At 46.5% G+C, this 21,639-nt stretch overlaps 1 protein-coding gene and 1 non-coding gene across 2 annotated transcripts in view; both read left to right on the top strand.

Annotated features, from left to right (window-relative positions):
• Clpb (ClpB homolog, mitochondrial AAA ATPase chaperonin) overlaps positions 1-21,639 on the top strand; it is a 124,035-nt gene that overhangs the window by 90,620 nt on the left and 11,776 nt on the right. Inside the window, exons 7-9 of the mRNA XM_028781529.1 lie at positions 8,379-8,493; positions 17,370-17,447; positions 18,473-18,528. Of these exons, the coding sequence (XP_028637362.1) occupies positions 8,379-8,493; positions 17,370-17,447; positions 18,473-18,528 (249 nt within the window). The remainder of the gene's footprint in view (positions 1-8,378; positions 8,494-17,369; positions 17,448-18,472; positions 18,529-21,639) is intronic.
• On the top strand, positions 13,291-13,397 carry LOC114632935. Its single transcript, XR_003713152.1, has one exon. It is a non-coding gene; the product is annotated as a U6 spliceosomal RNA (small nuclear RNA).

Genomic DNA, 21,639 nt, shown 5'->3' with positions numbered 1-21,639 from the left:
GATGCCTTACTGGCTTGCCTATAGCCCAATCTTATGGAGGCATTTTCTTAATTGAGATTCCCTCCTCTCAGATGACCTGTCCAGTTGACACAAAACTATCCAGCACAGTGTTACTACTCTGCTCTTATCTTACTCCCATTCTGGTCCTCCTGCACTGCACTCCACCAGTACCCAAGCCTCCTCCACCTCGGAAGAGTGTTAGCATCATATGTCTGGTTATAGAAGATTTGGAAGTAAGATGGGAGAATTTAACCTATTTATGAGTTACAGCTCTGTGCTGGACTGTGGGCTAGATAGCTGGAAACAGATGAGTAGTCACCCCAGGAGCTCGTCATCTGGCAGGTCAAGAAAGGCTTCCTGGGAGAGAGGTATCCCAGCCTAGTCTCTCATAAACATACCCTAACCTGCTGCCTGTGTATACGTGCCATTCATATGTCATTCCTAGCTTACTGATCATCGAGGCTCTGACATATCCGTTCTCTATTCCTGTAAGAAACTCGTGCAGCCACTCTTAATACCTGTCCCACAGATGGGAAGCCTGACTAGGCAAGAAAGAAAGACATGACACACAGAAACCAGGTTGTCTGTGAGGGTCTTAAATGTGCCTCTGTGGTACTCTTTCCAGACCATATCTATGTTTCTTTACATAGGTGTCCTTTCTACCTAAACCTACTGGCAACCATGTCTTATATACGGCATATAGCCAACCCAGATTTAGAAAAATGTGACACAGGATTTGTGGCATTGAATTTTCTCCCATCTATTTCCATATGGCAGCTGGGATGGTGACAGGCTGGTGGATAGTGATACTGAAAGCTCCCCTCCCCTTATTATTAGTGATTTGCACACATTTAAAATTATCTGTAAATCCAATTTTTTTTACTTTATTCCTTCTCTTAAAATGTATCACTGACTCAGAATCTGCCACCTTAATTGGACGAAAAGATTTTCTCGAAATGACTTCTCAGGTTCTATAGTTCTCAGTGTTCTCCAGGCCTTAGTTTCTTTTACCTCCTGGGAAGATCCAAAGTGGGAGAGACCCAGCCACTGTGTCTAACTTGCTATCCTACTGTGGGAGACAAGCATTCTTAACTCAAACAAACAAACAAAAAACAAAAAAAACAAAAAACCCTAGCAGGTGTCTCAGAGGGATGTACAGGGGGCTGGGAGCACTGTAGGAAAGCTTGCCCTTCTCCTGGCAGAATGAGCAGGGGTTAGCCTAGATCTCACTTTGAATGATTTTAGTACATGAAGAGTTTAATACTTAACGCGTAGACCATCTTCATGTCCTAACTAAGGGATGAGAGAGAGGTAGAAATATATCTCTGTGCGCATGATGGCAGATAAAACAAAAATATGGGGAGCTATCCCATGATGAATATTCAGCTGAGGGGGATGCGGGCATGCCAGCCGCAGCTTCTCTCCAGATCCTCACTCCACTGAGACTCACGAGGAATTTATTGCTCATTTTAATCACACCCAGAGAATGAATTGGCAGGAATATTAGGCAGATAGGCCTGTCCTATATATTTTATTTGCATATCCCAGTGGCAGCATCACAAGCATAATCTCTGGCTCTATATTTTTTCATTTGCTTCAGGGTAGCTGGGGATGTGGTGCTCCCCTGGGCCCACATTCCAGGCTGAGAGCCTGGGTGCTCCCACCAGACCTGAGTGAAACTGTGCAGGAGTGCTGGGGTAGAGCACCCAGGAGGGCAGGAAGGGCACATCTTTCCCCCCAGCATCCTGCCCAGTGTACCATTCCCCTGCTGCACATCTCAGCATGGGTACCTGCTTGCTGTCTCTCTAGCCTCCTGTGGGCCACATAGGTGCTAAGTGCTTCCTGGGAACAAGCTTCTGTGAATTCTTTCCTCCCACCCCTTCAAGAACTTATTGTTTAGATACATTTGTATGAGGAAGGAATGCATATCAAAGACATAGTTTGTCTGCTTTCACAAACAAACACTCCTGATAAAGAAGTCATCTCAGAGGCCTGCCCAGTGCTGGCCTTTTCCCCTTTATTTTGTTCCAGTTCCAGAAATCATGTAACAAGTTCCAATAAACTTTTCAATTAGATGCCCAACTATTGACATTTTAACACAGTGGTTGTATGTATGAATAGATGGACAGACAGATAGAATTAATGTAATTATATATGAAGTAAATATTTTAAGGTTATATTCATGGTGATTCTTTACTCCTGTGTATGGGGATTTTGCTGCTTGCTTGTTTGTTCGTAAACAAGATTTGGGGGGAGGGATTCCAGCAGGGTTTCTCTGTGTAGCCTTATCTGTCCTGGAACTTGCTTTATAGACCAGGCTGGCCTTGAACTCAGAATTCAGAGATCCACCTGCCTCTGCTTCCAGAGTACTAGGACTAAAGGTATGCACCATCATCGCCCGGTTTTGCTTTTTTCCTCGGATTGATCTCAGGGCCTCGGGAACACTGAGCATGTGCAATACCACTGAGCAACGCACTCAGCCCACATTGTTTTAGCCCACATACATGAGCACAGTTACTGAAATCAAAATCTCAAAAACCATTGATATTAATAACCTTCCGATGGTATTCAGATCCCCCAGCTCCCCAGTATTCTCTTTACAAGGAAAGGCAGTCTGGTATCTAAGTTGGCTTCAGTTGTCATGTTCCTCTGAAAGGGACTGGTTTCTCAGCCTCCTCTCATTTTTCATGATCTTGCCATTATCACAGGTACAGGCTGGTAATTTTGTAGAATGTCCTACTGCTTCCTTCTGATTCAACTCATTAGATATTTCTGGCCAGAACACCCTCTGGTGTTTATTTTACTGTGTAGCCCAGTATAGAAGCAAATAGAGCAAATGTGTGTTTTCAATCTCATCTGCATAATTAGACCTTAAACTCAGTGAAGATGGGGCCTTCTCATCCCCAGGTAGAAAGTGCAGACTCAGAGGCAGTCTTCCTGGGTTAATGAACTGTCTTGTCACCAGCCAACTTGGCTTGGATTCACTTATCTCCCGAAGACAGTGACATGGTCAACCTTCATAGAACTATCAAATGAAGATCAAATCACTGACCCCACATTAGACAAGACTCATCAGTGAGAGACTAAAGTTTGCAAAGTGACAGGACATTTACTTCACAATGTCAAAGTCTCTCCCTAAAAGTACTGATTACAAAGGGGAGAGTGGCAGAGGGAAGGCCTGGCAGTTACCTTATCCAAGGGGTGGAAGATCAGGAATCCCGGTATTGTCAGCATCACATGCCCTGATTCTGAGAGCATCCAACTCTTTCCTAGCCACTTGATTCCCGTCTTAACTTTCTCTCTTTTCCTGTCTCTAAACCAGCCCAGCCATTTACAGATACATAACAAAGTCAAAATCACATAAGTAAATTTAAGCTAGATATGTTGGCAGCAGTTAAAACCACCCCTGGCAGGTTGGCTCCCAACTAGGGACAGGGGCCTCTGGGTTGACATAGGGAGGTGTAAGATGTTATGCTTTGTTTTTTGAGACAGGGTTTCTCTGTGGACTATTAAGTCCTGGCTGTCCTGGAATTTTCTTTGTAGACCAGGCTAGCCTCAAATTCACAGAGATCCACCAACCTGCCTCTGCCTCCTGAGTGCTGAAATTAAAGGTATATTATCTCTAGCACAAATAGAAGAGGGGACTGGAAAGGTGAGGAATGGATTCTGGAAGGTGCCCTGTGGGCAGCCCTCTTCACATAGAGTGTATTTTGTGGGTTAGTTCGAGAAGCTTTCAAGTCCCTTCCTACATCTCTCACCCCAGTCTCTTGTTCCATTTGGTTGGCATCCATAGTTCTTTTTTTATTTCTGTTACTTTATTCACTTTACATCTGAATCGCAGCCCCTACATCTTCTCCCAGTGCCCCCCTCACATGGCCTCTGCCCTTCACCTCTGAGAATGGGGAAATCCCTCCTGGGGAAGCAGCCCACTCTGACACATCAAAGTCACTGCAGGACTAGGTACATCCTCTCCCACTGAGGCCAAGACAGCCCAGTTAGGGGCGCAGACTCCACAGGCAGGCAACAGAGACAATGTAAGCCCCCGTTCCACTTGTTGGGGGACCTGCATGAAGACCAAGCTGCACATCCGCTACATGTATTTGTGGGGGTGGGGTGCTTCAATAAGGCAATTTTTTTGTGTGTTGGATAGCCTGTATTCTTGTGTTTTCGTCACTCCTATCCCGGTCTCTGTACCTTTGTTGGCCTTCCTACATAGCTCTTCCTATCACCACATTTCAGGGAGTCAGACGTCCTGACCAGGACTTAAGGTCAGACTGACTTAGATGTACACCTGAGGGTACAAGAGAGTTTGCAAACTTGGCTTGACCTTTCTGTTCCTCTACACCTCACAACCCTACTCTTGCTCAGGGACTTATTCTGGCCACCTACCACAGCACCACAGTGGCTCTCTCGTTACCAGCTTCATTGTCAAACCTGTCACCTAAGGCATGCCCAGTAATCAAGATGCTTGTCATACACCTTCTACTCAGCCCTCCCTTGCTGCATCACTCATCTCTGAGTGAGGCAGGCTTAGCTAGGCCTCCCAGCCCTTTCCTGTAAATGCACTCAGAGCCAGAAGGAGTGCCATATTAAATCAAGACTGATGGAAACCAGAAGCTGCGATCCACCAGCCAAGATGCAGCATGGGAGCTGACGGCTGCCAGCTCCAGGTGAGAGTATCTGAAGTTAATTGTTCCAGGCTTTTATTAAGAGGATGGTCACTCCCCACACCTGCTCTCCTGGCAGCCCCTTCACAGGACCTCTCATTCCAGCCCTCTGCCTTTGTTACCTGCCATTTCTTCCAGATAAATGGAACCTCACTAAAGCAGAGCTTTGAACTCAGTCCTGTAGCCTTTCCTCATGTGCTTTCCAAGAGCCAAGCACAACAGCAGCATGGAGTCCTTTTGAGCTCGTCCTCTCCCCCAGGTTGAACAAATACAAAACAAATGTTTTCCTTCTCCAGTTTTTGAGTTGGTTTGGTTTGGTTTTTCCTATGGACTAACTTTCCACAAGGCTGGGCTCGGGACAGTTGCCTTTAAAAAGCGACTCATTCCTAGTATGGAAAAGACCCAGTGGTCAATTTCTAGTACAATACAACAATACAATACAAACAATACAAACTAAAAGATGATTTCTTCTACACCTTGGCAAAACAACAGAAAGCACTACATTTAACCTCATTTAAAATCCAGTTTGATGCACTTGTTCTAATTGTGTGTATGATACATATGTATTCCATGATGCACATGTGTGTGGAAGTCAAAGAACAACTTTCAGAAGTCTGTACTCTCCCCCAACCATAGGATCTGGGAGTTGAAATCAGGTTCTCAGATCTGCAACGCAAGCAAGCACTTTAAACTGTTGAGCCCTCTTGCCAGCCCTCCTGTACATTTTTACCAATGGAATATGATACCCTTTCAGAGATTTTTTTTCTGAATAACTATTTGAGACTTCAGAAGATCTAGCTGTGTTCTAGAGATTGGTTCTAATGGAACCTTTCCCAACACCATCAAGAAGCTCCCAAAATTCAGCCAGTTCATTCAGACTCTTCCCCAATGCTCACTTCATAGTAATTAAAACTCTTGCACTTTGTCCAAGAAATTAATGGGACTTCCAAGCAACATAAAATCTTGACCCCCAAAGAAGAGTTGCCGGAAGACGAAGACTACATGGAGAACCATGATGGTCATACCTCACTCAACAAACTGGAATGAGAAGTCTCATTAGGCTTTGCCTTGGAACAAGAGGAAAGGTGTGTGCTCTGAGGCCCATAGATGCCCAAATATTGCAGAGACAGAATTCCATGCCATGTAAGGAGAACTGGTTGCCAGAGAGGGCTGCCTCAAGTAGTCAGGGTGTCTCCAGAAAATGGGCCCAGTGGAGACAGCACCTCCAGACTGAAGTACCAAGAGAGGGCGCCTTATGAGGTGTTTCCGAGGCAGTGGGCATCCAAGTGGACTTGGTTCCTGGCTCTCTCTGGCACTCAAGCTAGAGCACCTCTTCTTTTAGTCTATGGATCTCTACCTATGATCGAATTAAATAAAAGGAGTCCTGTACTTTATCCCATCCCACCCCCCAAAAATCAGTTTAGCCAATTGGAAACCAAATGGAGTAAATGGAAGTAGTTGGGGCTTGTGTCTGTGTTTTGATACAGAGTTTTTCTTGAACTCACTCTGTAGACCAAGCTAGCCTTGAACTCAGAGATCCACCTGGTGGGTATCCAAGGGCTGACATATAACTCGGGGTAAAAGTGCTAGCACTTTTTTTAACTTTTTTTTTAATTTATTTTTTCTCAAATCATAATTCATTCACACAGGGGTTATAAACACAGAAAGGCAGGATGTGGGGAAGGGAATGACACTGGAGTGTGGGTGATCAGGGGGAATACAGATATCTTCAGAACCGGGTATCGGCTGGGTGAAGGTTCAGGAGACAGGTCACTATGACTCTGCCTATGACTCTAAGTTGGTATATCTAATATCTAATATCTAAGTTGGTATTGTCTGTCCAGGCTACCTATTTCCAAGGTCTATGACTACTCAGGCTTGTAAATTTCCACAAAAGCTGCCTATTTACATTAGCTTATAGCCATCTGTTTCAATGTTTTTCCACTGAGACCCAAGACTTGGTGTTAGTATACATGTATGACAGGCCTATTGCTGATTTTAGGCCTATGGCTGATTTTAGGCCTTCAGTGTGTAAGCAGGGCTGCCCCTGACATCTCCTCCCTTCTCTAAGTATAGAAGGGCTGTGGCAATTCTAAACTTGTGAAGGTGGGGATAGAGGCCTGAGCAAGGATCCTAGGCTCAGGTGCCACTCCTGGAACGAAGAGAGAGAAATACGCTTAGCACTTCGTAAGGGCAGGTACTTGGAAGACATCTGAGTCACCTGACTGCTACTTATTACCAACCCACATTTTCTGCATGCCAGGCTCTGCCAAATGAGTCTCTCATTTCCTCCTCAAGCATCCTAGAAAGTGGGTGTGAGCACTGTCTCCATGCTGTGGTGAAGGAACTAAGATCCTGGGATGTTCTTACTACCCTAGTCTTAAATGGATGAGGTCATTGGAGTTCTTGTTTATTCTGCCATATAATTGGTTCACTATGAGCCAGAAGAGCCCAACTTCACATGGGAGGTGACTCTAAAAGTTGAGACACTGAATGAAGTGCTGAGTGCACACAGTGCCTGGCACACAGTAGTGTGTAAATGTGCCCAGCAAGTACTGGCAAGCCAGCTTCAAGTTCAGTTCAGTTTCCTTCAGGGTCTGTCCAACAAATTGGCATCATTCCAATGAGTGTGTATGAGTGTGTGTGTGTGTGTGTGTGAGAGAGAGAGAGAGAGAGAGAGAGAGAGAGAGAGAGAGAGAGAGAGGTATCATCAGCAACTTCCAGCCTAGTGGGCCTGAGTGCTGAATGGGCTTGTGGACAGGGAGGAGGAAGAGGCAGATATATGGCTGGAGTTGGCAGAGCCAGGTGATGTATGTGGCGCCTGAGGGAGCTGCACAGTGACACTCTGGATTTCAGCCGGCAAGCGTCACTCCACTGGGATCGGCGCCGAATTATTGCTCCATATGAAACCAAGGACTGATGGGAGCTTTCAGTTACAGACTGATAGCAACAGCCAAAATTGGATTGTTTGCTATTTATTTTTTTTAACTTCTGTCAAGGTCACTACTATAACAGGAAAACACTACCCAAGCAGCAGGTATTTTTCATCCACTCTGCCCAGAAGAACAATCTGCAAACACAACTTTTGTGACAGGGCCTTACCTTGGCAGCTCTCTTCCAAGAAAGATGTCTACATTACTGTGGCCTGAGGAGAAAAGCCACCTGAAGACCTGGCATTTGCTTCTCAGTTTAAGATCCGTCTGCTTTTGCCTCAGTAAAGACTGTCTGGCTCACAGTCTTAGCCCCAACTCCTGGTCACCAGTCCTCCATTTCCTTACACTCTCCCATGTCCTGGAAAGCCCCACCAAGCATTCCAGATTTGTGTATCTTCCCCTCTCTGTATGTCTACACCACCCTGTCTAGCTGTTAATGTTCTCCTTTTTGTGTCTATATTTTTACATATACCAGATGTGCTGCTGGGCCAGAGTCCATGCCAGAAACAGCTAGAGCTTGCCCATAGGAAGCACTCTGGAGTCCAGATGAGCACTCAGACATTTCCAAACTCTTTTCCAGTAGTGTTTTTAGTGAAAAATACACTCATGCTCCTGAGCAGAGAGGTAGGGGTGACCTGAAATAGCTCTCCAGCAGTCATAAGGCAGACCAGGCCCCTTGAAGCACCAGCATCTACAGTTTTCCCCTCCACTGAGAAACAGGTTAAACCAAGGTCCTGCTGAGGCCAGCCTCCCTAAACTGTTGTTCTTTTTCCCTCAGTACATGGAGAAGCAGAGGAAGCGTGAGGCAGAGGAGCGGCGCCGCTTCCCACTCGAGCAACGATTGAAGGAACACATCATTGGCCAGGAGAGTGCCATTGCCACTGTTGGTGCTGGTGAGTCCTGTCCTCAGTGCTAGTCAGATGGGAAGGGGCAGCTGCTATAGTGAGAAGCACATCTTGCTGCCCCAAACCCAGAAACTCCATATTCAGAGTTACTGTTTGCTGAGTGCTGCCTGTGAGTACAATGCCTATGTTTAAGCTCTTGCATATTTTAGGTCATTTAGTTCTTATAGCAGTACTGTGAGATGGGCACCATCAAATGGCACTGTTGTCATCATCTGGTCCACTACCCATCATCTCCTAATTTAAGGTGGGGTATCTGAGACTGAGAGAGGGGTGGGAGCTGAGCTAGAACAAAGATTCAGCTCCTATGTGCCAACTGGCCAGCACTCACTCCCAAACTTTGAGAAGGTTTGCCAGGAGCTGCATGGCTGGCAGAAAACATCCCAAGAAACGCCTTTTCCCCACTGAGGAAGGGCTTATTGCCACCCTGAGGCCCCTGCCAAGCACAGCTCTCTTTCAACAGATGTGTACAGTGGGTGCTGCTGAAGGCAGGGCCCTCACCTTGTTCTACAACCTGAACCTGTTTCAGGGTGACTTGAGGCAGGGAAGGCAGGGAAGCAGTTGTCTAAGGGGGTCCCCCCCTTGAGACAAGTATTTCCCCAAGGATGTTCTCTGGGCCAGTGGCCACAGTTTTAGGTTTCAGTTTACACCTGTAGAGTCAGGACCTGTTTTTTTATGTTTTTAACAGGCCCTTTAGGCTATCTGCCACTCAGCTAGAGTTTAAAATCCTCTATTTTAAACAGTCTTTGCCAGTCCTTCTGTCTGGTCCCTCTAGTCCCTAAACATCTCATCCCATTCCATGTTCCATGTTCTCATCCATCATTCCATGTTCCTCGGTGCCTGCTCAGAACCCAGCAGGCTGTCTTACTCCATCACCCTCATGTAGCGTGAAGGCTCATGAGCTCCTCACCAGGGGCCTGACTTTCAGCACATGAATGGAACCTAGGGACCAAAGTGGCCATCCTGTCTAGAAGTCAGAGTCACGCAGATGCTGGGAAAAGACTTAGGTCCAATCTGCACCCAGATGCTCCTGGGTTCTAGTTATATACATCTGTCTTCAGGTGCCACCTATGAGGTGGGAATCCCAACTGAAGGCCTAAGAGAACATCCTGCTTGTTGGAGTCTCATATCCACTCCAACTGGACTACAACTGCCCTTACAAGAACTCAGTTTCTTAGATACCTGTTTCCAATAGTCATTCTCCTAACCTCTGGCCTCCGCTTTTCAGCAGCCCTTTAAGCCCAGAAGCCAAAAAGCTTCCCAGAAATAGTGTTTTATGGTTTCCTCTGTGTGCCCCAGTTTCTTTGGCATCACTTTCTTTGCCTTTATATCAAGGTACCAACATCAACACCCCATAACCCGGATGCTCATGTTTTCCTATCTTTGACACACAACCTAGTTCCTATCCTCAAAATGTCTTGAGTTGGGCCCTGTACTTTTGAGATCAAACCCAGAGCCATTTTCTTTCACCTGTAACTGGACATCCAATCTCAGCTTGCCTCTTCCTCAGCACTGAGCTGACCTCTGATGCCTGGCTTAGTGTCATCCCATCCCTTGCAATTGTCTCAGACTGGGTCATCTGCCCTCTGACTCCAAGAACTGTCAGAATAAGCATCCTAGGAACTCCTTTCCCTCAAAGCCTCTCTTCTGTCTTCTGAACTCTGCATTAGGTAAGTGGTAAACTGGCTGCCAGAAGTCCCTCTCCTTGCCACCATTGTATAAAGATTAGCTCTGCCAAGGCTCTGGTGACCCTACACAAAAAGTGCCTTTGGGGTCCATGTTGTCTAGGGCTGTGCTTTTTTGCTTTCATTTGTTGTGTATCTCCCTTGCTGAGGAGCCCTGCAGCTGGGATCACACTGAGAATATCCTGCACCATACCATCTCTTAAAAGCTTCTGGATCCCCAAAAGAAGGAATGAGCTGCCTAGTGGCCTAGTCAAAGCATAAGGCACTTTCTGGGTCTGAACTTGTTACCACAATGCTCAGAACCTCCCCAGCAGGCATAGGAGGATGGGACATATCTAGAGGCTATGTCAGGCTTCTCTGGATTCTCCAAACTCGTGTTGCATGTGTGTTAGGGGCTACCTAGAGGGGAACAGAGCCTGGCACCCCATGGGTACCATGAGGATGGGCAGCCAGAGAAGTGCTACAGAATGAATTGATTTGATAAATGGCCATTTATTACCCTCACGAATTGGCTGAAACCAATTTCGGTCACATCAACCCCTGGTAAGTGCTGGGATATTGATTTGTGCAAAGTAATACAGTGAATTTATCAGTGTGATCCCCAGCTGCGGGGCTTCTAGCGAGGATGGCGCACAGTTACTGCCTTACAAATGGAGGAACTAAAGCACCAGCCCACAAACCAGACCTCCATGGCCGCTCTTGTCTATTAGGGTCATATGACCCACCAGGCCAACCTACATATATATCACAAGGGTGTGGAAAGTGAGTTTCTCCTTCCAGAACCCAGAGCTGATCTTGGTCAAGTGATGAAAGATGTCAGTCCTAGCTGTCAGACTTCCTGGGAGCTAAGTACAAGTCCCACTCACCTCAGAAAGGCTGTCTGGTTAGCAGTTCAGAACTAGGCCTCCAATCACTGGACTCCTAGATAGAAATATACACGTTTCCTTAGCTCTGCCATCCTTCCTTTTCACCTGGTACAATTCAGGTATCGAGTTCTGTCATTCTCTTCTATGGCTCTCAAACCTGGCCCCTCTTCCTTTTCCTGTTATTTACTTATCCCACTGCTGCGATAAAATACCTTACAAGAAGCAAACATAAAAAAGAAAGGTTTTATTTGGGCTCATAGTTCAAGAATACAGTCCATAATAGTAGGGGATCTTGGTGACAGGACCTTTAGGCAGTTGGCAACAGAGTGTTAATGTTGGTGTTAGCTCACTTCCTCCTTTTTTTTGAGTCTGGGACCCTTGCCCATGAAATGGTGCCGCTCACAATGAGGTAGGTCTTCCCATTACAGTTAACCTAATCTAGATGATCACTCACATGGGCATGGCCAGAGTCTTGTCACCTCGGTGAGCTAGACCCTTTCAAGCCGACAGTACCAACCGTCACATCCGGATATTGGCCATGCAGTGGCCTCCTTTCCTTCCCATAGTGTTCTGCTGGGGCAGAGTGATCTTTAGAAAACACAAATTTAGGGCTAGAGAGAGACTTAGTTAAGAGCCATTGAACTGGCTGTTCTTCCTGAGGTCCTCAGTTCAATTCCTGGCACCCACTTGGCAGCTCACAACTGTCTGTAACTCCAGTTTGAGAGGATCTGACACCCTCACACAGACATACACACAGGCAAACACCAATGCACATAAATAAATCTTTTAAAAGAGAAAGGAAAACACAAATCTAATATCACTTCCTTGTTGAAGCCTTTGAGTGGTCCTTGTCCTAACATGGCGTAAAGGACCTACTACTGCTGTGTCTGCCAGCCTGCATCACACCAACAACAACAGCCTGCCTTTGCCTTCCCACCTGAGTCTGCCACTGCTGTCCTATCAGCCTATAGTTCTTCTGGCCTTCCTGTAACGAGGTTCCAGCCCAGCCCTACCACTGTCTAACCCAGTTCAGGAGCAATGGACTTGAGGTTCCTTGTGAGAAGATATGTGTGTGAGAGGTCAGACATGTTTGTGTTATCCCCACTGAAGCAGTTTATAAAATTCCCTTAGGTGCTATGGCCACTTGTCCTCTGGTAGCTCACAGCGTACTAGAAAGGGAACACTAGTGAGGTCAATAATTACATCATATTCCTTCACCTTTGATCTCCTGGGTGGACAGTAGGTCAGCCTGGACATACCTGGCAGCCTCAGAACTGTGTCTGTGTAAGGACATGGCCTCACAGACATTGCCAGGACCCAGCAGATTCCCCTGCACTGCCTCACACAACTCTATCCTTCCACTGCACTTACGCAGCAGGGCCTGCCCACATGCTCTTCTCAGAATGTCTTCCCATTCTCAGGGCCTGTTCCCTGGGCTTCTTGTGAACACCTCTCATTACATGAGTGCTTTGATGTCTACGGCATTTGTGTGATTTTCTCTCAAGAGATCAGGACCTACCTTTGTTAACTGCTTCCTAGGGTTGGCCACAGCTGTACAAATGTTGAACAAAGCTGTACAGAGGAAAATGAAGAAATCCCTCCTTTCTTCATTTTCTTTTCTTTTCTTTGGTTGTTGTTGTTGTGTGTTTTTGTTGTTTAGTTGGTTGGTTTTGGCTTGATTTGGTTTTGGTTTTTTTTTTTTTTTTCAAAACAGGGTTTCTCTGTGTAGTCCTGGCTGTCCTAGAACTCACTTTGTAGACCAGGCTGGCACAGAGATCCACCTGTTTCTGCCTCCAGAGTGCTGGGATTAAAGGTGTTCGCTGCCACCACCTGGCTACAAGAGCCCATTTGATACTATTTGATACACAATGGTGATTCTCAGCCTCGAGCATTGCTCCAAATGGCTGACTCCCCTGGAGATGCCACAGCATTGAATACTTGTGTGTCCAGATTACTGGGTTTCTTTGAAAATCCTCTCACACAAGACCATTAGAACTTACCAAGAGGGCCTGTGGACAGATGACTCAGCAGTTAAGAGCACTGGCTACTCTTCCAGAGGACTTGAGTTCAGCTCTCAGTACCCACATTGGGGGCTCACACTGCCTATAACACTGTTATAACTCCAGCTTCAAGGGTCTGACAGCCTTGTCTGTCCTCTGGCTCCCTGCATACATGGCATACACATGTAAATAAAAATAAGTTTAAAAATAAAAGAACTTATCAAGAAGTGTGGGCCCGTGCTCGCTTCGGCAGCACATATACTAAAATTGGAACGATACAGAGAAGATTAGCATGGCCCCTGCGCAAGGATGACACGCAAATTCGTGAAGCGTTCCATATTTTTTTTAAAAAAAAAAAAAAAAAAAAAAAAAGAAGTGTGGGCCCAGGCTATCCTTGAGCTTCAGCTGGACAGAAACAAAGCTCTGGGTTGAAAGTAGGCAAATCTTTTCCCTCTTTGCTTTTTCACATACCAGAGCCTTCCCAGAATGCCTTGTGCTTCAAGTACAACTGTTCTGTCATACTCCCAGCACATCCATCCCATCTAGAGCCCTCAATCTTACATTAGAGGTGCACACCAAGTACATGGCAAGAGCTTGTTTGCAGGAAAGATGCGTAAGGATCCCTAGTGGGCTTAGAGGAGACTAGCGGCCTTCCCCCAGAGTGGCAGAAATGACCTGCAGCACTGAATCTCCTCCAGACACACTGTCCTCTGTAAAAGGGGATAAAAATCAGCCTGCCTGTTTTCAGTCCCAAGAATACCAAGAATTAATTTAGTCATCAAACATTAAACCAGTGAGAGGCTAGCCTCATGGATCCCTAAGTAGTTAGAGTGCCCAGTACCTGCTGCCCTCTGCCCCATATAAGGGCACAGGTAGAAGAAACCCCATTATTGATTTCCCATGGCTGGTTCCTAGTTTCCTCCTGTATGAAACAGCGACATTATATACTACTTCGCATTATTACTTTGTTGAAGGAGATATTTAAAAAGCTGACACTGAATCAGGTAGTAGTGGCTCACACCTTTAATTCTAGTACTCGGGTGACAGAGGCAAGCAGATTCTGAGTTCTGCCAGCCTGGATGGACACTGACTGCCGTCATTGCTGCCATGGTGATTTCCATTCCTTTTGCCCTAATCATTGTCCTGTCTCCATGGGGAGCCGACCACATATGAATCTCTGTCCATTTTAGAAGTGAAGACACCAAGACTGAAAAGGAGTAGGTATTTTAGTTAACCAATGAGGAAGTGGCAGAAGACAAGACTCCAAGCAATCTCTCTTGACGCATCATCTCCACCACACTGCTCTATAAGTGAATAGATAACCGAGAACTGATAGGCTAGGGGCGTTAGGATAGAATTGATCACAAAGACTTGCTACAGAGCTTTCTTCCCCAGTGGTCTTGCAGTGTAACAGAGATGGTCAAGTCATCTGGTGAGGGACTAGTGAGATGTGCGCTAGTGCAGCATGTGGGAGCAGAAGAGCCTGATGGGAACTTGCAGAGCTGGGGTCTGTGGGGGCGAGGTGCTGAGCTGCACTTGCTGAAAGTAACTGACCCTGTGGAGAGCCAAGAACAGTAGTGAGGACAGGATTAGGGCTTCCAAAGCTGCCCTCCTTTGCTCTGCTCCTGACACAGTGTAGGTTCAGGGGTCAGACACTGTGGGGTTAAAGCCCTGCTCTTCTGACTGTCCTGTGGACCTGAGTAGGTTTCCTAATGTTCCGTACATATTCTCATCTATAAAACAGGAATCAAGTTTCCTGCCCATCTTTCCTCATATAACCATTAATGAGGCAATGTGATGTTACTGACACAGAGATTCTTTATAAAGTGCTAGTAAAGTAAGTTGCACATTCACTGAGCCACAGTAAGAGCATCAGCACTCACAGCCACATGTGTGTGTGACCCCTACAGTCTCCTTCTGGCCTAACCTTTACCCTGGACTGGCAGGACTCTCCGGGCTCCCCAGCCTCAGTCCTCAGTCCTGACCAGCCGCACACACCCTGGGGCTTGCCTTCCCCAGTTTTTCCTAGCTGCTTTCATTTTTCATTCTGTCGGACTCCATCTGCTTGGCCGTTTTTCTCTTAAGATATTATTAGAAATATCCAGAGTTATAATTGTTTAATGGTTGGCATTTCGCCTGTTTCTCAGGGACCCCAGAGCAGGCCCACCCCAGACTCCTGCCCTGGGTCTGGCAGAATTGACCAGGGACAGCTGTGCAGTGGAGTCTGCCTGGCATTATAAAGAGCTCTTTCCCAGGTGCATTATTAGAAAGGAAGGGGAAAGATGGCCCCAGGCGTAATTCAATTCCACATTCTCCATGGTGTTTTTTTGTGCTGCACAGCCCAGCTATGTCCAGCTCTCAATAGGCTAGGACACTACCCCAAAAGAACAGCCAAGAGCAGAACCTCACAAACACGATACCCTGCCTGAGGGGCCATTCCACCTGTCCGAAGGATGCTGGGTCCTTCTGCCTTCCGAGATATACAAAGCCTAAGCCTTCTTCAGGTTCCACTGTTCTCAACAGATTTTCATCTCTGCCAACTTTTGGAAGAATATGTTTCTTCTCAGCTGGCCCTCTGTTAGCCCTGCCTTTACACATACACACTTGTTTACACATAGCAACCACCAAGTCTTACCTCTCCCAACTTATTGCCTGAACCTGTTCCCATATACTCTCACCACTAACTCCTTGTTTCTGTTGACAAATGGGCTTGGAGTTTCCTCCTTTATCCCTATGATCAGGCCCATGAGGTCTCTGACTATCTCTCCTAGCCACCCCTTTCAGAGAACCCCAGCTAGTTAGTTAGAGAAGATCTAGATTTCAGCCCAGGAGAAAAATCAGGCCATTTCCCCAAGCCCTTCTCGGGGTGCAACTCATGGCAGCACAGGTGGCTCATCTGTTCTTGAGCTTGCACTGTTTCCGTCTGTTTCTAAAAGGTGAGGAAGAAGACTGGCATGGGGCAGCCCAGACTCAGTCTGCTCCTACCTATCCCTTATGTTAGTTCTTCTCCCACCACTTTGGGCCTGCCATCTCTCCAGACTGTCAGCCCTGTGATCTGTCATCAGTCCTGTGGCTGCTTTGAAGCCCAACTACATAACATTTGGGAGCTTGACTCCTCTAGGTTGGCAGGCAATCCCTGGAACTGTTGACTCCTTCTCCATTAAGTAAGTTTCCAGGCCTTGTCCTCTGACATATATCCTTTTCTTACTGTCCTGTGACACTCTTGGGACCAGACCAGACACACTGTTCCATCTGCAGACAGACCCTGACATTGCACAGTGCTCTGTCGTCTTCCTGCTCCTAACCACTGTGTTTCCATTAGTGCCACCCAAATTGGCACTCACTTCTTAACGCAGCTGTATGGGGGCAGAGGGCTGGTTGGTCGGTTTTGGGGGGGTTGTTTGTTTGATTGTTTTGTTTTTTGTAAAGACAAGTTTTGGGAAAGAAGCAACTCTTACATACCATCTACCAACTACATGACTTAACAAGTCTCTTTATCTTAAGCCTGGTCTCTGTATTCTTAAGCCTGTTTCCTGTTCCAGATGATGGAGTTACAAATCCTTTCCCTTCAGTGTTTCTGTGGGTCTTAAATACATTGTTGGTGACTTCCAGTTATACCTACTATCCAGGGTGTCCAATATGTGACTCTTCTTATGATTCTGCCTCCTTCCACGCCATTGCTGAGACTGGGTTTCCTCACCTTCATACATAGCCTTGACCACTTCCTTCCTCAAGAAGCCCCATGAAACCTAGTACAGATCTGTCCCTCTCCTCGCCCCCAGGTTGTACACTGCCCTTGATTGGCTTCCAGAAAATGCTTTGGCTCTGTTCTACTTCTTAAACCACTCATCAGAACAGACCTTGATTTCCCCAAATGAGAAAGAGCCCAAGTCTTATACCACCCTGGGTCCCTGGGTATCACCTATCATTCATTCTCTACTCGTTTCCCAGGTGAGTAGATGGGTGACCAGCGAGAGTTAACATTCCTCTCAGATTCTCCTTCACCAATCCCCCACCCCCCTCACCTCCATTCACCATCCACCCGCCTTTTGGTTTCCCTGGCAACGCTGAGTGCTCATCCTGGAAAACTTTATCCGAAATCTGCTCTGGGCAGCTTTCCAAATCCATGCTAACCTGATTAGGTGTCTCTAGGGGCCTTGCCAGCTAATCAGATTAGGTAGCACTAATGGTAGTGAGGACTTTGAGTGGGCGCAGAGCAGTAAAACATATTGTATACTTAGTGATAATTATCCTGCCTTTTGTGTCATTGATTTATCTGTCTCCCTCCCCATCCCATGTTGTGTGTTTGGCTGTAGCGATCCGGAGGAAGGAGAATGGCTGGTACGATGAGGAGCACCCTCTAGTCTTCCTCTTCTTGGGATCATCTGGAATAGGTAATCATGGGCAGATTAGTCACTGGGGAAGCAGAGATAGAGAAGCATCTGCACTGAGCCTGACAGCTCCAGAAACAGCTGCCCTAGATCACAGAGTCACCAAGAAAAAAGACGTGGACTTCTTAGTCATGTCCCATGTTACCCCTGTGCATTCCATAGGCTCACCTCTGGGGAAATGAACCACCTTCACTCCCTGGCACACCAGCTATACTCAGGGCAGCCTACCTTTGGGAAAACTCCTGTGCACAGAGCACAGCAGAACTGATTGTAGTAAGGCATGGATACCTTTCTAGTCAGGTGGGCTGTACCATCTAAGGTGTCTTCTGCTTTCCTCCACCCCTACCTCCCTCCATGGTCTTGATGGGTCTCTAATGGTATAGCCACCTCTTTACCTCCCAGCACCTTCATGGACCTGACCATGAAGCTCTGTGTACCACATAGTGGATTTACCATCATTCCTGATGGCCCTTCCAACAACCTACCACTTAGGAGTTGTCCTCTTCGTCACAAGATCTGTGGTGCCAGTGGCAAGTACTCTGTCATCTTCTACACTTTCCAGGGCTCTGAGTGTTTAAGAGGGATGCAGGGCATAAGGCAGGAAGTCAGGGCAGTCCTAGAAGAGATGAAGTTTGTGCTAAACTTCAAAGGATGAGTTGGGTTACAAGTCCTACTGCCTGCCTCCACGCCTAGGATGCTGCTACAGAGAAAGTCCTTGGCTTCATAGGAGAAACTGGAAGTGCACTGTGATTGTTGTTTCAGCTTCACCTTAAGAGAGTTTCTGGACCTCAGCTTTCTATCATAAAAGGAGTACTCATCAGTGTCCATGCATCCTAGTGTTGTTTTAATTTTTTGAGACAAGGTCTCTTTACATAGCCCTGGCTGTCCTGGAACTCAATATTGTAAATCCTCCTGCCTCTGCCTCCCAGTTGCTGGGATCAAAGATGGGCACCACCATAACCATTCCTAGTGTACTTTTACTCCAAAGATTGTCAACTGGTTCTGACCTAACTCTACCTTATTCCTAGGGAAAACCGAGCTGGCCAAGCAGACAGCCAAGTATATGCACAAAGATGCCAAAAAGGTAAGGAATTCGGACCAAGGTCTAGTCTATAAGCCAGGGAAACGTTGCCATTCATGCTTGTCCTAAAACCTAAGCGTCAGCCAATCAAAAAGCTGGGCCCTGGTCCCAGAAGCAGGCCTCTGCTCTAACCAGAGATTGCTCTAAGAATTAATTTTTTCGTGCCTCAGTTTCTTTGGCTGTGAAATAGCAATGATTGTCTTTAGCTGCCTGAGTCAGGGCCCTTGGGAGAACTAGATGAGATTCATCTGAACATTGCTGAGAGCCCTGTCCTTGCCAGGCGTCTTGCTGGATGTACTCAGAGCTCATACAATGTTTACTGAGGGCTCTCTGCGGGAGCTCAGGCTAGCTAGGTATCCCAGTCTGGTAGGACTATGCTACAGGGAACCAGCAGCTACTGGAGAAACAAGTAGGAATGGTGTCTGCTGCTTCTCCATAGAGCATGTCCCCTCAACTAGGATTCTGCTCTGCTTCTAACCATAGCCCAGAGCCTTGGGGTCTCCCCAGCTATGTTTATCCACACCTGGTTTTAAAGGCCTTGAATATCAGGAAATGCTTTTGAGAAAGCAGTCCTTGGTGACACTACAAAATACTCAGTTAAAGCTAAGTGCCTTCCCATCATTAAGTCTAAGCTCCCCCATTTGCCCCTGGAGGTTGCCTAAGACTCCGGTGTGCTTGCCTAGTTTCATTGCCACCTCCCCTCTTCCCCAGGGCAGCTTAGGCCCTGCCAGCTAAATAGCCCAGAAGCAGAGTCCTGAATTCCCGTCCCCTTGTAGCCTGCCTATTCCCTTGCCACCTCTGAGGATCCTTGGATCCATAGAAACAAAGTAGCCCAGGTTTCGTGAGCCTTTCTGTGGAGCAGCTGGCAGAAAACTCCTAAACTTACCTGTCTCTGCCAACAGCTGTACACAGCCTCTATCAGACCCACTGCAGACCCACTAGACAGGCAGGCAAGAAGAAGTGTGTGGCATGCTAATGTGCTCCAACCGAAATAGTGGCTTTAGACAATTTATCAGGTTGGCAGCGATTGAAACAATTAGCACTCTGGAAAGGGCCATAAACTAGCAAGACTATTAGGAAAGATGCAGTTACGGGCAGGAACCACCTGATTAGGGATGAAGAATTCTGAGTGGTTTAATTTTAATACTGTCAGAAAGGTTAATATTTAATTACAAATTATAATCTCCTTATCCATGCTGTCTTAATATGTCTTCATACACAGTGGATGTGGGAGGGAGTACCTGCTGACTCGCTATGGAACGACTGTTGATGCGGGTACCTTTTAGTTGGTTCTAAATGGGGACAGAAACCACCACCACCACAGCGTGTCTCAAGGGTGGGGTGGGGATCAGTACACACCTCCCCACAAGGCAAGTAGCACCCTCTCCTTCCTGCATCTGCTGTTTGGCACCAAGCTCGAGAGCCATGGACCCTTGACTCGAGTTCCAGTTCTGGTTTTCTCCTGTCCCTAAGTAGGTCCTTTCCCACAAAAATCCTCTTTCTTGCCTCGGGGAAGAGCTCTCCAATCCCTCCTCAGGTTATGGTGAGCATTAGCTTACTCAGGATCCAGCACACTGCCATAGACACTGTCTCTCCTTAGCCTGTCCCAGCAGTGCCCACCTGCTGTATGCTCTTACTTGATCCTATGAGGAACAGTGCTAACTTCATCTGCTTTTTTAGTTGAGAGAGCTAAAGCCCTAGAGTAGCAGGAGGCTTGCCCGAGATCATTTGTTAGGAGGAGGCGTGAGCCCACTTTTCTCTCATTTATTCTCAGCTGCTCTTGAGACTAGAAATATGTTGATTTATCTGTTTCACAGAAGAAGATAAGATGCATAACTGGCCCCCTAAAAACACTTCTTATTGAATCATGTGTGATTCAGATCTTACATAAAACCCCTTATTGGCCCACCCTGGGCCAACCATTACAGGGTTTGTTTACATGGACAATTCCTAGCCATGGGACACTCATGTTTGAAGCATACCATCAAAATCCAAGAGAATCTTGGACTGTAAGCTAATGACCCTATGTTCCTGACACCTCCAGGACAGTCAGTAAAGTGCAGAAAGTGTTAGGTATATGAGTCCAGTGTCACATAGGCTCATCTTCCTGTGCCTCCCAAGGGGACTCATGAGATAAACTGAGCACTGGCTTGGGAGTCGGGGCTGGTTCTGGTCTGCCTCTCTGACCCTTGTTTACTGGTTGTGAAGACACTAATGCTTACTGTCTCACAAGGCATTATTGATAGCTGCACAGTTTCTTACCAGATCCATGTGTGAGCTTATTGGTTTTCCTTCCCCTCAGCTTCTGTCCTATTTCCCCCAACTGGACAGCCTTGCTAACTCTCATCAGACTTAGTAATCCTTGGGAAAGAACCTTTTGTTCTGTAATATTATCATAAGGCCAGGTACTGGAGACCAAAAGACTTTCAAGTTTAAGTGGCACTATGGTGACAGGTTAAGAGCAATGATTTGAGTCTCCTTTTGTGTGGAATTGACTTGGACTCTGTTTTCATCCATTTTCTAAGTAGTAAGTTCTGTAATGCTTCTCTCCCATTAGATTACTAAGACAATAGTATAAAATGGTAAACTCCATTACTCCTAATAGTACATATTACCCATAATCCACACTGAGGGCATGTTGGATGTGACTATAGTTTCTGTTTTCTCACTTTGTATATAACCAAATTAAAGTCGCATGAAACCAAAAAGATTCCAACCAAGAATATCAAGCCCAAAAACTAGTCCAAGCTGCTCAGCAAGACTCTAGAATAACTGGGGTGAGGTCACTTGTCATAAGAAAGCACCCTCTGGGTCCTGTGACAGTCCCTTCTAAGCACAAACCTCTGAACCTTTCAAATGAAGACTACTGAGAACCCAGCTATTGACAGGGAAAATGAAAGGCAGTACTTGTCATGACCAAAACTCAACAGCAAAGCCTTGGACAAGATACTCCAGTCTGTGGTTTGTTTCTTCATCTCCTGCTTACCACAGGCTGTACACACGCTAAACCATTTAATAGCTTCCTCAAAACATTGCTAGACATGTAAATGACAGCAAATGTCAACTCTTATCAGACATGTGTTTGTGACTTTTCCAGATTTTTGCTGCCTCAGG

Source organism: Grammomys surdaster, unplaced genomic scaffold (assembly GCF_004785775.1).
Source record: "Grammomys surdaster isolate TR1022 unplaced genomic scaffold, NIH_TR_1.0 458, whole genome shotgun sequence".
Lineage (NCBI taxonomy): Eukaryota > Metazoa > Chordata > Mammalia > Rodentia > Muridae > Grammomys > Grammomys surdaster.
This window is presented reverse-complemented; position numbering and strand designations above follow the sequence as displayed.